The sequence below is a fragment of the Trachypithecus francoisi genome, unplaced genomic scaffold, assembly GCF_009764315.1.
Source record: "Trachypithecus francoisi isolate TF-2019V2 unplaced genomic scaffold, Tfra_2.0 Lachesis_group8, whole genome shotgun sequence".
Lineage (NCBI taxonomy): Eukaryota > Metazoa > Chordata > Mammalia > Primates > Cercopithecidae > Trachypithecus > Trachypithecus francoisi.
The window spans coordinates 114488563-114504065 of record NW_022681473.1 but is presented as its reverse complement, the minus strand read 5'-3'; the positions used below and the strand labels follow the sequence as shown (position 1 = coordinate 114504065).

General features: G+C 50.3%; 1 protein-coding gene across 2 annotated transcripts in view; it reads left to right on the top strand.

Annotated features, from left to right (window-relative positions):
- Positions 1–15503, top strand: part of KIRREL3 (kirre like nephrin family adhesion molecule 3) — a 574170-nt gene that overhangs the window by 458257 nt on the left and 100410 nt on the right. For both annotated transcript variants that reach the window (XM_033206178.1, XM_033206176.1), the window contains exon 3: positions 11369–11518. In XM_033206178.1, coding sequence (XP_033062069.1) covers positions 11369–11518 — 150 coding nt within the window. The remainder of the gene's footprint in view (positions 1–11368; positions 11519–15503) is intronic.

Below are 15503 nucleotides of genomic sequence, written 5' to 3'. Positions count from 1 at the left end.
ATCAAAATGCATTCCAAAGTCGAAAATGAATGTAACTTAGGATTATTCATTGTTTTGGATTGTCCATCATTTTAGATTATTCACACCCTTGCTCTTCTCCATTAACAAAGATAATTAAGAGTTGATTGTATTTGGTCTCCAAGAGGGGAGAAATCCAGGGCATTGCACCAAGATGGTCTGTGTCCAATTGGGAACAGCTCCAGGAGCCATGAGAAGACTCATCTATAAGCACCAGGTCTGAGTTGTGATTCTCCATGCAGGTTCAGAGAGCAAGAACAAGGTGCCCTGTGCTTTAGGCCGGCCTGCCTGAGCCACACAGTGCATGCCAGGTGGGTCTGCTTTCACACTGTCAGTGGGATGTAGCCACGTAGCCCTTCACAGGACACCTGAAGAGCATCAGAACTGCACAGGGCCTTTGGAATCCTTGAGCATTGCACAGAGTGTCCTCAGGGCCCCCTCAGGGCTGCCATGGGCAGGACTTGGTCCTTCCAGTGCTGCCTCAGCTCTGCCTCCACCATTTTATACATTGGGGTTCCCTGTGAGATTTCACTGACAAAAAGGGTTGCGTGAACTTTCAAAATGTGTGAAAATGCCTTCACTGTGCAGTGGGAACACCAATGAGCACCCTGAGAAAGAGAGAGTCACTTGATCAAGGCCACCCAGTGACAGAGTCAGAACTAGAAATAACCCAGGCCCACAGGCCTGTGCTGCGGGCACACAACAGTGCCCTTCAGATGTGGCCCAGAAACCACCTGCAGAAGGATGACCCAGAAGCTATTAAAATGCAGATTCCTTGACCCGGCTCGAACCCACTCTCCCAGAATCTCTGAGTTGGAGCCCAGGAAGCTGTTATTTTTAGCCAGTCCCCCAGGTGATCCTCATGTACATGGAAGTTTTAGAACCATGTCTGACTGACAAGGCTACAGCAGCATAAATGATTATTTTGTTTACTTTTTTTAAGGTTTAGGACATAGATCTGACCCCCAAAAGCCAAGTGTCCTTGAGAGACTTGCTTTGACTTCCTTGCACCTTGATTTTATTATTTTCAACCTTAGGACCGCCCCTCGCCCCCCAAAATAGGAGTTTGGATAAATTAGAACATCAAGCATTAGGGTTGGGAGGAAGGGACTTAAACCCTGCATTTTACAGATGAGGCATCTGAGCCTTAGTTAAGGGAAGAGTCAGGCCCAAGGGCACACAGCTAAGAGGTGGCAAAGGCAGCACCAGCTAGTACCTTCTGGGCCCAGGTGCTCAGGGCAAGGACAAAGCTTCATGTGTCCATATGGTACCCCTTAGACATGGGAGCAAGAGGTGCTGGGCATCTTGGAGTCAGCCAATCCATGGCCTAGCCTCCAGCCTCTCCTGGTGGTGCCCATGCCAATGCCCTCTAAGAGGGGTTGATGGGTACTCTCTCTGCCTGTAGCCAAGCCTGCCTGTAGCCGAGTCTGCAGCTCCCTCTTGGGCTAATGGCATAGTTCCATCCCTGCCCCTTAGTGCCACTCTCTGCCTTCCATGCTGCTCCAACACATCCCAAGGTGCCGGCTCAGTGAGGGCACATTCCAGTCGGAAGACACAAGAGCCTGAGACTCAGAGAAAAAAGGGGCTTAGCCAGGGTCCCATGGCTGGCCAGCAAGAAGCCTGAGACCACAGACAGGGTCTCTGCTTCATGCATTGTGGAGTGTCTCCCATCTCCACTCCCCCACCATAAACCCACTCTGCTATGCCCGTCCCGTCTCATTTAGACCTCCAGGTGACCTCGGGCAGGGATGGATGGGCTCCGTCACGGGCACTGAAGAGCCCGTATTTCCAGCAGCACTTATCAGTGTCTTCGTGGCATCCAGGCCTTGGCTGGATGGATGGAAGAATCCCTCTCCTTGCCACTAATGAGCACAGTGCAGGCTCTGGCAGGGGCCGCCAGCCTGATCATCAGTAGGTAAAGGATTTATAGTGACTTCGGGCTCACCCTGCCTCGGCCAACCCGATTGCTCTTCATTAAAGATCCACACTGTCCAGGACAACCTTGGCGGATTTTGTGTCCTGGGGAGAGAAGTGTGAGGCCGGGAGAATCGCAGGCTGCCCACGCTGGCCCACCCGTGTGAGGAGCAAGCATAGGGGAATGTGCCCTCAGACTTTCCACCCCCTCATCCAGCCCTGGGAAGAGCAGTCAGCCTCTTTTTTGTGAGTCCAAGTGAAATTCTAGTGCAATTTCAGGAATGTTCATGAGACTGGCAAGCTTCTCCTCATGCGTGTATCAGAATCAAGATACCAATAGCTGCAAATAGCGATGCTGGGATGGAAAATGTTTCTTTGTCTCTCTCCCAGTAGAAATCTAGGAGAAACAGACAATAGAGAAAAGACCCTGTCTTCCACCCCTGCCTCGTTCTTCTGGTTTCTCTGTTTATATTTGCAATCCCAGTCTAAAGGGAGAAGATTAGGCTAGATGATCTCTTGCCATCCCCATAGGGTTCAAAACCTGTGCAAACCTCAACAAGAGTTAGATGTTTCACCCAAGGCAGCTACTCCCAACACTCCCAGACTGGAGGAACCCTGTCCCTCTTAGACAGTCACATCAACATCTATAACTTTCCATATTTGGAAGTGAATTCTCAGGTCAACATCAAGTGAGAGGACACCTGAAAATACTTCTCCTACTGCCTGAGCCATAGAGAGTGCCCAGTCAGTGTGAGTTCTTCACACCTCCTTCCCAGCTCCAGAACCATCGACCCAGCTACATCTGGGACAGCATCACCTGAGGGATTCTGGACCCCTCTCCATCAGCACATTTAAAACTGAACTCGCTGCCTCAGCTCAAGCCGGCTTCTCCTCCTGAGCAGCAAATAGCTCCTCCGTCATCCATTCATCCTGGCCTGCAAGCCAGGGACTGGGGCCTTTACGCCTTCATCTTCCTCATCTCCAGTCAAGTGCTATCAGTTCTACCCACAAATGGCTCCTAAATCCATTTCTTCTTTCCATGGATGCAGCGTTAGCCTGAGCCCTCATGACAGCAAAAACTTGCTGATCAGTCTCCCTGTCTTCAGATCATCCTCCTTCATTCATCCTCCTTGCTGTCACCACTGTGATCTTTCTAGAACTCAGATCTGAGCATGTGGATCAAAAACCTTTGATGACTTCTCATGAAGTGCAAACTTTTTGGCACACGTTCAAGGGCCCACACGGTTCAACCCACCAGGACCTTCTAGATTTACACTCTACTAAGAGCGTCTGCACACACATGCTCCGTGCACCCAGCCTGCTAGGCTTGCAAGGATACTGCCAGCTGCCATTGTGGAAGGCAGGCAGGGCCCTGTGCACATCACACAGAATGACCTCTTTCACTCTCACAAACAACTCAACAAGTATTGATTGCTAACCCAGTGGGGAAACTGAGACTCAGAGGGACTAAGCAATTTTCTCAGGAACTTACAGTCATAGTGGCAGGGCCAGAGATCAAGCCCAGACCATGTGGCACTGCTGCTTTTATTCCATGAACACAACTGTTCTCCACACTTGACGTAAGCTGTTCCCCATTCCGGGGAACATTCCCACCTTGTCTTCATCCTGGCCATTTCAGAAGCCAACCCTTCTGTGACTCCTTCTTTGGGACTTTGTGCCTCACTCTGATGCTTATGGTGTAGAGCTTTTTATTCTAGTTTCTTCTGCACATATTTGCCTCCCCGCAGCTCAGAGCCTACTCAGCAGAAGACATATCGGCCCCTCCTGCACACCCCACACCCAACCTGGGGACTTGGAGACTGCTAAGGTGGCTCCTGCCCATGCCTGAGGCCACCATGGTATCCTGAGAGCTGGCACCGTGACTGACACTCCCTAGACCCTCCATAAAAATCCATTTTATTAGTCAGTCAGTGGGCCAGAACATACTCTACCACCCCTAATCCTGCTCCCCTGAGCAGGTCACCAACGGCATTCTGGAAATGTCTGAAAGCTGATCCTCCTGTGTTAGATGCTGGCCCTGTACTGAGCAGCAGGAACACAGCAGAATTCAAGACTTGGGTTTCCAGGTATGATCTGAATCATGCTGCCCTTGTCCTTCCCATTCCACCTGATATTGTTCTGATGTCACCAGCAGCCACTGAGCTTGCTGCTTCTCTCCTGCTCTTCTTCCTATCTGCTTGCTTCTCTGGACAGGGGCAGCTCTCCTTAATCCCGTAAGAGGCAACTTGCAAGCTCCAGGCTGGGAGAGAGTCGGCAATAAATATCCCCAGCATAAGTATTCTTAAGCCTTCTCCAATTGGTCACTAATAAAAGGCAGACAGTGACACTTGAGCCCTTTCTGCATGGCTGACCCGACACTCCAGGAGACTGTGAAGCCAACTGGGATGAGCAGAAGAGGCAAAGCCAACGGGAGGGCTCACCCGCTGTCTCCTGCACCACCCACACAGCTTTCTAATGGGTGCAACTTCAGATTTGCAAAGCCTCTGTTCTCAGCTCTGGGACTCCGCAAGACAGGTGCTTCTCTTGTCCCTGTTTTAACAGTCCCAAGCACAGGAAGGACTTATGGATAGTGATGAAAGTAAGAATGACCCTTTGTAAAACACCTGTCTACCAAGACCATTTACATATAAAACCCCTCATGCTCACAGCAGCTTTGCCAGGGAGGCATGTCATCCCCATTTTTCAGATAAGGAAACTGAGGCTCAGAAAGGGTGAGGCACTGGCCTCAGATCACACTGCTAGGGACAAGGTCAGAGTTCCTTCCCAGGCCTGACTGACCCTGTGTTCTTCCTACTATCCAGGACCCAGGCTCCGACAGGTGAGCCATCAGTTAGGTACTCCGGGCAGGTGACGAAGGGTTACCGATCACTCATGGTTTTGCTTATATTTTTTTCCTACCCCAGAATGACATTTCTCCTCCATCACTTTCCCCATATGATGATTCCTCCTCCAGGATGCCTTCTCTGCTTCCTCCCCGCAACTCCCTTGCTTGAAGCAGGACTCTCCTAACCCCCCAAAAAGCTTTATATGACTTCTCTATGAGACCACTTTATCCCTCGTAATCCAGTGACCTGTGGTCAAATGTGACTATCCAAGGCTCTCAGCAAGTTTCACAGAACGTCCTGAGAGTTGAGGGGGCAGATAGGGTTTCAGCTGGGCTGCCCACACTCACAGGCATGCAGGTGGGTGTGTGCATGTGTTAGCACCAGGCTCCTTAGAAGCAAGGGCAATCATTTCTGACCTTATATGAGTGACCCTCACTTCCTGTCCAGGTCTGGTTGGGTTTAATCCTAAGGAGAGTGGTCATGTCCCCTCAATCTGCTGCTGGAACAAAGGCCAGGCCAAATGACCAGTGGAGAGAGGGGAGGCAGGGAGTGAGCCCACCCTTGAACCACCTCCTGATTGACTCTGAACTGCCTCCAAGCGTGGATGGGAAGAGAATTGCACAGGGGTCGGGTGCAATGGCTCATGCCTGTAATCCCAGCATTTTGGGAGGCTGAGAGTGGGCAGATCACTTGAGGTCGGGAGTTCAAGACTGGCCTGGGCAACATGGTGAAACCCTGTCTCTACTAAAAATACAAAAAGTAGCCAGGCATAGTGGTGCACACCTGTAGTCTCAGCTACTTGGGAGGCTGAGGCAGGAGAATCCCTTGAACCCAGGAGGCGGAGGTTGCAGTGAGCTGAGATCATACTACTGCACTCCATCCTGGGCAACAAGAGCAAGACTCCATCTCAAAAATAAATAAAAATAGATGATCTGAGGAGGCTGCCTTGTTGGTGGGGTGAGTACTTATTTGAGAATCAAAATCTGCGTTAGAGACCCTTGGTTCAACAACCCACATCGGATAGTGGTGAGAAAACAGGGCTGAACCCAGATCATTGAGGTTTGAATAACACCTGAGCTAAGTGAATTTGTGCAAGTCCCTGCATTTCTGTGAGCCTTGGTTCATTTATAAAATGTGGGTAATATGGCTAATGTGTATGCCAGAAACAACGTACACGGTCAAAGACCTGGCATCAAGCAAATCTTCCATGAACAGCGTTCTTGTTTTCTCCTGTCAAGCCTGATTCCTTGAGACTCCAGCCCACCTGTGATTTCTCATCTTTCTCCTGTGTGGTGTGCTCTGCACAGTATCTGCTGGGTTAGTAGTTTATAATGCAAAAGCAATTTTCCTGCAGTGACCACTGATCTCAGCAGACCAACGAGAGCAGGCAAACTCTAAGTGCAAAGGCACATGTGACAGACGTGTAACTGATGCTCACCCACAGCTGGGAACACAAGACAGAAAAGATAGCTGTGGCCCCTGCCCTCAAGAAGTGTACCCTGTTTCTTCCTTATTTCTGTTTCATCAGCATCTGACATATAGTAGATGCTCAATAAAGGTTTGGAGAAATTGATGAAGAAGAGGCCAAATGAGAAACTAGAGAGAAGATGAGAAAAAAGAAGGTTCCCTGTGGGTCACAGGAGCTGCCCGGGAAGAGAACCGGGCCTTCAATGAAAGGTGGGATTGCTTAGGGGGAGGGGGCACCTTGGGCAGGGTCGGGGAGCGAGGTGCATCCCAGGACAATGAAACCCAGTGAGGAGAACTTGGGGCAGGTGGCCTTAGTGATCAGCCAGCACGGGGGCGCTATGGAGCTCCCAGGAAGAAAAGGAGCTGGATTTTGGAGATTAGAATCCAGCATGGAAGGTTGGGCATCGTCCCGGAGAGAATGGAGAGCCATGAGAGGTCCCACCCTTTAAAAGAGGGGAACCCTAAAGCAAGTGGTGAACTAAGAAGGAAATCCAGGTTCAGCACATTAATGGATCAGGCAAAGAGAACATTCAGAGTCTGTGGCAAGACCCCAGGCTGGCGCAATGAGAGCTGGAACTTGGGTGGTAGCAGTGGGAATAGAGAGGAAAGGGGAAGTCTGAGAGATGTGTAGCCTGCTGGGCTAGGCTCAGTGATGGTGACACACTCAAAACAAAGCATGGGGCCAGGCGCGGTGGCTCACACCCATAATCCCAGCACTTTGGAAGGTCGAGGCAGGTGGATCACGAGGTCAGGAATTCGAGACCAGCCCGGCTAATATGGTGAAACCCCGTCTCTACTAAAACTACAAAAATTAGAAGGCGTGGTGGCGCGCGCCTGTAGTTCCAGCTACTCGATAGGCTGAGGCAGAAGAATCACTTGAACCCAAGAGGCAAAGGTTGCAGTAAGCAGAGATTGCACCACTGCACTCCAGCCTGGGCAACAGAGTGAGACTCCGTCTCAAAAAAAAATAAAAATAAAAATAAGTGTGGGATGGGGAGGTTGCACCGACCACCAAGGCTTCACACCAGGGGAACGTCATCGGGGAAAATGGGAAGCAGAGAAGATGGAAATCCTGGGCCGGTGGAAGGTGCTTGGTGTGTCACATCTCCACTGAGAGCAGAACCCGAGCCTGGGAGGCACCTCCTCTGTGTTCCATCTGAGACCCTCAGGTATGATGAGGAAGGGCATAGCTGTGAGCTCCTGGAGGGGTGACCAGGCCTGTTCCCCTGCTCCTCACCAGACAGCACAGTGCCTGCCTCACTGCAGGGTTCAGTCAGTGTGTGTGGAAGAAACAGGTTCTCAGAAGCTCACTGTCTACTTAAGGTACTACCCAGGAGGCTGCAGAAAATGACCTTGGGTTCACTCGCATTTCACTTCTCTAGAGTAGAAAAGAAAATGAGGAAAATAAAGCAAGTAGACACCAGGCATGGTGGCTCATGCCTGTGATCCCAGCACTTTGGGAGTCCGAGGCGGGAGGATCACTTGAGGTCAGAAGTTCAAGACCAGCCAACATGGCCAACACGGTGAAACCCCGTCTCTACTAAAAATACAAAAATTAGCCGGGCATGGTGGTGCACACCTGTAACCCCAGCTACTCAGGAGGCTGAGGCAGGAGAATCGCTTGAACCCAGGAGATGGAGGTTGCAGTGAGCCAAGATTGCCCCACTGAACTCCAACCTGGGCGACAGAGTGATACTCAGTCTCAAAAGAAAATAAAGAATTGGTGGGTGAGGAGTATTCTTCTGGCAATAACTTACATCCATGGCTCAAAAGCTGTGCTCTGAGGGACTCTTGAGCCCAAATGAGAGGCCTCAAGATCTGTCAGATGGATGAAAAAAAGTGGGCTCCATCCCTCCATCTCCACCTTCTTCCACGGCACCTCAACTTTTATCCACTCTAGATACTCAGTAACAGTTTAAAATTCATTAAAAAAAAAAAAAAAAAAAAAAAAAACTCATTGGTTTAAAAGAGAAAAGTAATTATAGTGACTTAAATATAATGTGCAAAAATTAAAATTAGACTGAAAAGGGAAATTGTCAGAGTACTGTGTCCCATCCCCAAAAATAATAATTTGTAAATCATGTCCTTTGGGTGGATTCTTCCCGTGAACTCATCTGCCCTAGAAACAGTCTTTCCATAGAAAAGCTAGTGGATCCAAGCAGACAGAATGTGAGAGGCTCTAGGAAAGTTTTTTTTTTTTTTTAGACAAGTCTCACTCTGTCACCCAGGCTGGAGTGCAGTGGGGCGATCTTGGCTCACTGCAACCTGTGGGATTCTACACCTCCAGGCCTGCTCAGATGGCATTGGGCGATGCTCCTCCTCAAAAGGCCCTGTCCTACTCAGCTCCATCCCGTCAGGTTCCTTTCTTGCAGACTCCAGGTCTTATTCCAGGGATCTTGTGCCTGCTGCCACCCCTGACTCTGAGACACCCACCAAAAGGGTCTGTGGCCACTCAGAGTCCACCTCCACAGCCTGCTTTAACTGGGCCCCCTCCCAGCGTTGCCTTCCTCCAGAGCCTGGTTTCCATGGTGATAGCCCCCTCCTCTCCCTGGGGGCTCCAGCCCGTCCACAACTTACCCTTGGCCCTCAGATGCTTCCTGCACCCCACCTCCCCAGGGGCCCTCACCCAGTACCTCCCACACCTTCCTCCAAGAGGATGCGGGATGGGGAGAGACCAGGACGGGTACCCACTGTGGGTGCTTCCTAATAATGGACATCTCAGAGGGCTCGGGCGCTGCTTCATTTAAGGCGCTCTCATTATAACCCCCTCTGCATCCAGCTGACAACCTGATAATTCTCTCTGATAGCACAATCTTCGGCAGTCACTGCAGCTGTCTTGACTCTGTCCTTCTTGCAAGAAAGATTTTGAGATAAAAGGATGAGCTGTGAAATCATCATTAGAGTAAAAGGAGCCTAGAGAAGGAGACTTTCCGCCCACGCCCTCTCTCTTCATGCTTCCCCTCACCCTCCTCCCCTGCTTCCTCCTCTTCCTCACCTTTTCTCTCCCACGTCCTCACTTCACTCCTCTGCTTTCTCTCCAGTCCCTCCCTCCTCTCCTCTTCTCCTGTCTCATCTCTTCCCTCCTTTTCTACTCTGTTTTGGTGCCAGAAACAGTCTAATTACAACAGAGAACTTGAAGAGACAGAGAGGGGAAAAAAAACCCTACTATACATAGCTGATGAAAATGTCCTATGAAATCTAATTTGTAAAGCTCAAATCAGAATAAAAAGTGTTACTCCCACAATTCAAGGCCAGTTGGATTTTTAATGAGACTCCTCAGAGACCCTGCCAAGCTCTCATCAGGTGGTGAACTCGGCCACCTTCCTGCCTGCCCCCAGCTCTCCACCGTGAAACTCACCCCTCCTTCTGGGGAGCCTCCACCCCAAGCTCTGCTGCCATCCAAGCTCCCCTGGGTTGAGACACACCAAGTGTCCCCCTCTTGGGGTCATCTGTTGCTGAGAGCTCAGTCCTAGGTGTGGCCCAAGCCTGGGGCTTTTTGTCCCCAAGATGGGCAGCAGCCAGTGTCCAGGACCTCTGTGGCTGCCCCTGACTCTCCCAGGTCGGGGAGGAGAGGCCACAGCATCAGCAGCTGGTACGCCAGGTTCCGTTTTGCCTCAATCAGGTCTGGGTCTGTAGAGCAGGAGGTAGGAAAAAGGGAAAAAGGGAGGGCTTGGAATGCAGATGGGCCCCTGCTGAAACCCCCACTCTACCACTCATTAGCTGTGTGACCTTGGGCAGGTTACTGTGCCTCTCTGATCCTGGTTTCTTTGTTGTAAAATGGAGCTATTTCTGCTCTGAAGCATAATTAAGTGGATCACAGGAGAAAGGGTTGTGTGAAGCACTGGTCGTATTGTGGGCCAGATGCTCAGTGAATGTCAGAGTCCCATTGTCCATTCCACTGTGGACTCCCAGGAGACACAGATCACATCACACCTCCTCATCAGCAACTCCCTCCAAGGCCAGGCTTGAGGATCTGCACATAGTGTAACTCAATAGAAGACAGCACGGTCTTTGGAGCCAGAAAGACTTGGATTCACAGCACCCCCCACCCCCACTCCCACTAGACAGTTCCCTGGGCAATTCAGTTAACCCTGAGCCTCCGTTTCCTAAAGCCCTGTAAAATGGGGTTGACAATGCCCCATACAAGTATTGCCACGGTGATAACTAGAGCCAGGGCATGTGCTGTATTTGGTGAGCAATTCACAAGCACAACTCCCGTTACTATTTTTCACCTCCCTGTGCCTCATTCCCCCATCTGGAAAATGGGGATAAAAATGGTGCTTACTGTTTTTAGGCTGTTATGAGGATGAAAATATTAATGAACTAATATTTTAAAGCCTCAAAACAGAACATGGCATCTTATAAGCATTGTGGGTGGGTCTGTTTAATAAAATACTGTCAACAAACTCTCTCCGATGGCTCTGGCCATCTCATTTTGAGGTGGCATGGTGTCCCTAATGATTTTTTCCCAAGTGATTGTGAGGCTGGAGTAAGGTCTGCTGCAGAAAAGAAAGGGACAGGGAGGACAGGGTAGGACGGCACGCCTCCTCAGCACGCCTCCTGCCACACTGCATCACCACCCACCCCTCTGAACTTGGCCCTCAGCCCACCCCAGGAGCCAATGAAACAACAAAATGATTTCCTGAATTCTCAGGTTTAACCAAAGCCACATCACCCTCCATCACCCACCTTCTTAACACACAGCCACCACAGAACACTTCTAGCTAGAGGTCTCTTTCTCTCTCCTGTTTCTGCCCTGTGGAACTGTGTGCCCAGCACATGGCATTAAGGAGGAGCTCACCAGTGCATGGGAAGTAGCACATTCCAACAGTGGAGGGAGGTGGCCCACAGGGAGCTGGGGTGTGACTAGGCTAGTCCATGTGTCAGGGACTCATGGGCAGAGGGGCTGGAGCTGGGAGCCAGCTCCTCACAGGAGGGAATAGAGCTGGGGCTGAGACCAGTTAGGAAGTTCAACCAGACCCCCAGCAGAAAAGCCAGGTGACTCAGGAGGCTCAGTCTCCCGGGCCAGCCCTGCTCTGCTGCTCTGCTTCCATAGCTAGAGGGGAGCCTTCTCACCCCTGCAGCCAGCAGGCAACTGACCGTTGTGTTTGTCTCCTTCCCAGGCCAAGTCTATTCCTTCAGCCAGCAGCCCCAGGACCAGGTGGTGGTGTCGGGACAGCCAGTGACGCTACTGTGCGCCATCCCTGAATACGATGGCTTCGTTCTATGGATCAAGGACGGCTTGGCTCTGGGTGTGGGCAGGGACCTCTCAAGTGAGTACCTCTAGACCTCCTGGGGCGGGCCTGGGGCCGTCACTTCCCTACTCACCCATCCACCTTCCTAGGGAGCACCCATCTTCACAGGCATCTGGGTATCAAATCTCCAGCTTTCACTGCAACTCCTCAGGCAGGGTGAGGTTAGGCAAGCACTGCACCCAGCATCCCTAGACTCTGAGGGCCTCGGATGTGCATAATGAACCATCAGCAAACCCTCAGTCTAGCGGTGGGTCCTAACCTAACTCGACAACGCCCTTGAGCATCTACTCCAAAGTCAAACATGATTCATGTGAAGTCCAGTTTCCAGAAATCAAGTATTCCTGTGTCTTGGCCCAAGATGTACCCCCACATTTATTAAGGCATGATTATTAAGAAAATACAAGTCACAACCTGGTTCTTCCAGGCTTCTCACCCATTAAACGAACCAAGTAAACTGAAAATTCACAAAGACACCTGGTTGATCTTAGGAGCCATCATGAGATGGGAAGAAAAGACAGGAAGTATTAAAAATAAATTTCAAACCATGTTCGGCTTGGGCAGGCTGGTGTTCAGCAAAGCTACCCCGGGGCAGGCAGTGAGGGTTCCGGTGGTTGTTGATGGCTGACACGTGAACTCACTGGCCAGTGCCGACAACATATCGTTTGTTAACTATTGTGAATAGCGACCCAGTAAGACCATACAGATGCTTTTCCAATCCATCCTCTTCCCTGGAGAAAAAAAACAATGGCTTATGCCCCTGGTCACACACCCTTCAGCTATCATTATTGTGTCCTGCAGGTAGGCAGTGGTTGTTTGTTAGGCTTGGCATACGCAGTAAAATTCAGAAGGAGTGACTCCTGGGTGTCATTCCCCTGTGATTTGGGAAGAGCTGAGGGTGGAGGAGGAGAGAAAAATATTATTCAACTGAGAAGAAACTGTGTCTCGCGTGGTGTACAGCTGCAGGAAAATAAAAATCGAAGTGCACTCAGGAACATGATGGCTGGGAAATTAATATTTTAAAATGTGAGTTATATCTTGCCAAAAATGTATATTGAAACATTATAACAATGGTCAATAGCAGGCACAAGGTTTGAATGCTGCAGCCCAGCTGAGCATGGATAAAATACACAAAAATATCTCCAAAATATACTGTGCTGCCATAAAGTTTAACTGTTATGGGAACCAGTCAATTTCAGAGACTCCGAACGCCTTTACCCTAGAGACACTCGGGGAGTGATACGACCTTCCCAAACTAGAATAGCTGGTGCAATGGATGGCTGTGAGCTGGGGTGAGCGCTGCCGCTAGTTAAGGAGGTTGTCTGAGGTCGCTGTCAGTGGGTTTCCAACTTCCGTCAGGGACTGGGGTCTTGTTGGGTCAGTGGCCAAGAGGAGGCTCAGGTCAGCAGGGATGGTGCAGAAGATGGTCATCCCAGCATGGATAACTGACCCTCTAGCATCCAGTGGCATGAATGGCTTTCTGGGATCCAGGACTGGTACCTGCTCAGGGCTGCAGGACAACGGCCTCTGACAAACTGGGGCCTGTGTCCTCTCCAGCTTAACTTGGTTTGCCTCTCCGTACAGAGCCAACGACCTCAAACTCCTGATAAAATACTTGCCCTGTTTGTTATCACTTGTCCCAAAAACAGCATCATGGCAATCATGACAGATACTTGCATGCTCAATTAACTCTGCTCGCTTGCCTGATGTGGAAACAGGCAGGTCAGCCCTTAACTCAATTCAGCAAGTACTCGTAGAGCACTTAACACTGCGAAAGCTCTCTTACAGGGAAACTGAGGCCCAGGGTTGTGGGATTTCAGCCTGCTACAGCTCTGTCCTCTCCCACTGTAACCGTGTGGCCCCCTGAATCTCCCAGAAATGACACCCTCCCTGAAGACCTAAATGTTTTTCTAGTCACCAAAGCTGGAAAAAACAGTCAAAGAAAATGATTTATAAACGCACTTCCTCATATTGATAGAACATTTTTCTTCTAAGAAGCTCAAGCACTTCACAGACATTATCTCATAAATCTACAGTGATCCGGAGGGAGAAAAGAAGGATTTTCCCGTTTGTTGGACAGGTAAACAAAGTCACAACTGAGAAAGAAATTGACTCAACTATATAACCAATCCCAGTGCATGAGACCTGCCTGTTAACCCCAAAGGGCCCAGATACGCTGTATGCTCTCCCTTGTAAAGATGAAGACCTCTTTGGCCACCTGACCTCACGACTTACCTTTCTCTTCATTTAAATTGGCATTTATAGACCACTTACAATGTGCCAGGCACTTTACATAGATTATCCTATTTAATCTTCACCATAACCTTATAAGGTACTGGTATTGCCCCCATAAAATGGGGACTGGCACATAGTAAGTAGTCTATGAGGCACAAAGAAGTTAAAGTAACTCACCCAAGACAGCAGAGCTAGGAAGTGATCCAGCTGGCACTGGAACCCAGGCAACTCGACTGCAGAACCCAGACTCTAAGTAATTTTGCTTCCTTTGGGAGTAGCAAGAGAGAGTAATGATACTGTGGAAGGAGCTAGAACTTTCTCAGAATCCATGCTTCCGAGTCTGTTTTTCAAAGATGCTGCCAGTCCTTGGGATAGCATCACAGCTCGCTGCCTAATTAGGCAAATACAAACAAACCCATCACTGATGTTTTCAGCAGCTCATGAGAGCAAAATCCTGCTGTTGATAGCTTGCAAGACAACAAAAACTGAAGCTCCAGCCAAGATGCCTGCAGGAGACCAGAGACTAATCACAGGATAGTGGGATCCAGAGGCTGGGCTGGAGGGGCTGGGGGTGGCCAGGCAGCTACAATGAAGGCAGCAGCAGAAGGGAGAGGATAGGGCTAGAACCCATTTCCAGCCCCTCTCCTGGCCCTTGGAGGAAGACAGCTTAACTTACCTGGGCTCCTTCCCAAAGCCCAGCAGAAGGCAGGAAGTGTGGGCAAGAGGAGAGGCCGTGTTCTCAGGGGTGCAGCCGAGGCCTTGTGAGCTTTTCTGGCCAGGCCTGCACAGCTGGGGATGACAGGGCCATTTTATTGCATGATGAGGATGGGAGCCATGAAGGCATGAGTCTGAAGGGCCCTGCTGCACAGGAAGCACTCCAGAGTATGCCTGGCAGAGGATCATCACAGCTACCTCCCCCGACCAGGAACGAGTGCTGGTGGCCCCTTGTCCAGCCCACCCCCAGGGAGACCTGTCCCACCTCCAGAAGACGCTTCACTTTTGATGGTGAGAGGGGCCTTCAAGCTCATCTAGCCTGATCTTTCACCTGTGTAGAAATCACCTCTGCAACATTCCATCCATCCAGATGGATGGATGGAACTCCAGAGGTTGGAGAGGCGATCATCCAACCTCTGCTTGAATACAGCCAGTGATGGGGACCTCACTACCATCTCTAGCAGCCCAGATCCTTGTTGGATACCTCAAATACTTGAGAATATTCTAACGTACCCCTCCACATGTTAATTCTGCCTGTTGGTGCTAGTGTCGCCCTTGGGAGCTCAGGAACACATCTAACCCACACGAGAGACTGTTTGAAATACTTGAGGCAAGCTCTTGCAGGTCTCCCCGCCTGTCTTTCTTTCTGTCTCTCACTTGCTTAAGCCCTCATCTTCTCTTTAAAAGGCTGAATGTGTCCCATCTCATCCTCCTACAGCACCCGTCTGAGAACGCTCCCTGTGCTCGTGAGGGTCCTTCAAAAGGAAGAGCAGCCTGGGGCTGCCAGAAGGGAGTGGAAGCTGAGGGCAGCCTCTGAGGAGAGAAGGGAACAAGGACAGAGATGAAGAATGGCGGGGATTGGGGTGCAGTTGTAAATCCACACAGTGAGGGACTCAGGGGAGGGCAGAGCTCGGTGAGGAGATGGATGGAAAGTGGATCCTACTGGGAGAAAGTAGGGAGGTTTAGGTCCTGAGACCCAGGAAAAAGAGGATCTGTCCAACGTGACCAGCCACGACTTCAGTCGGCATTTATTTTCAACCCTACACAGCAGCAGGAG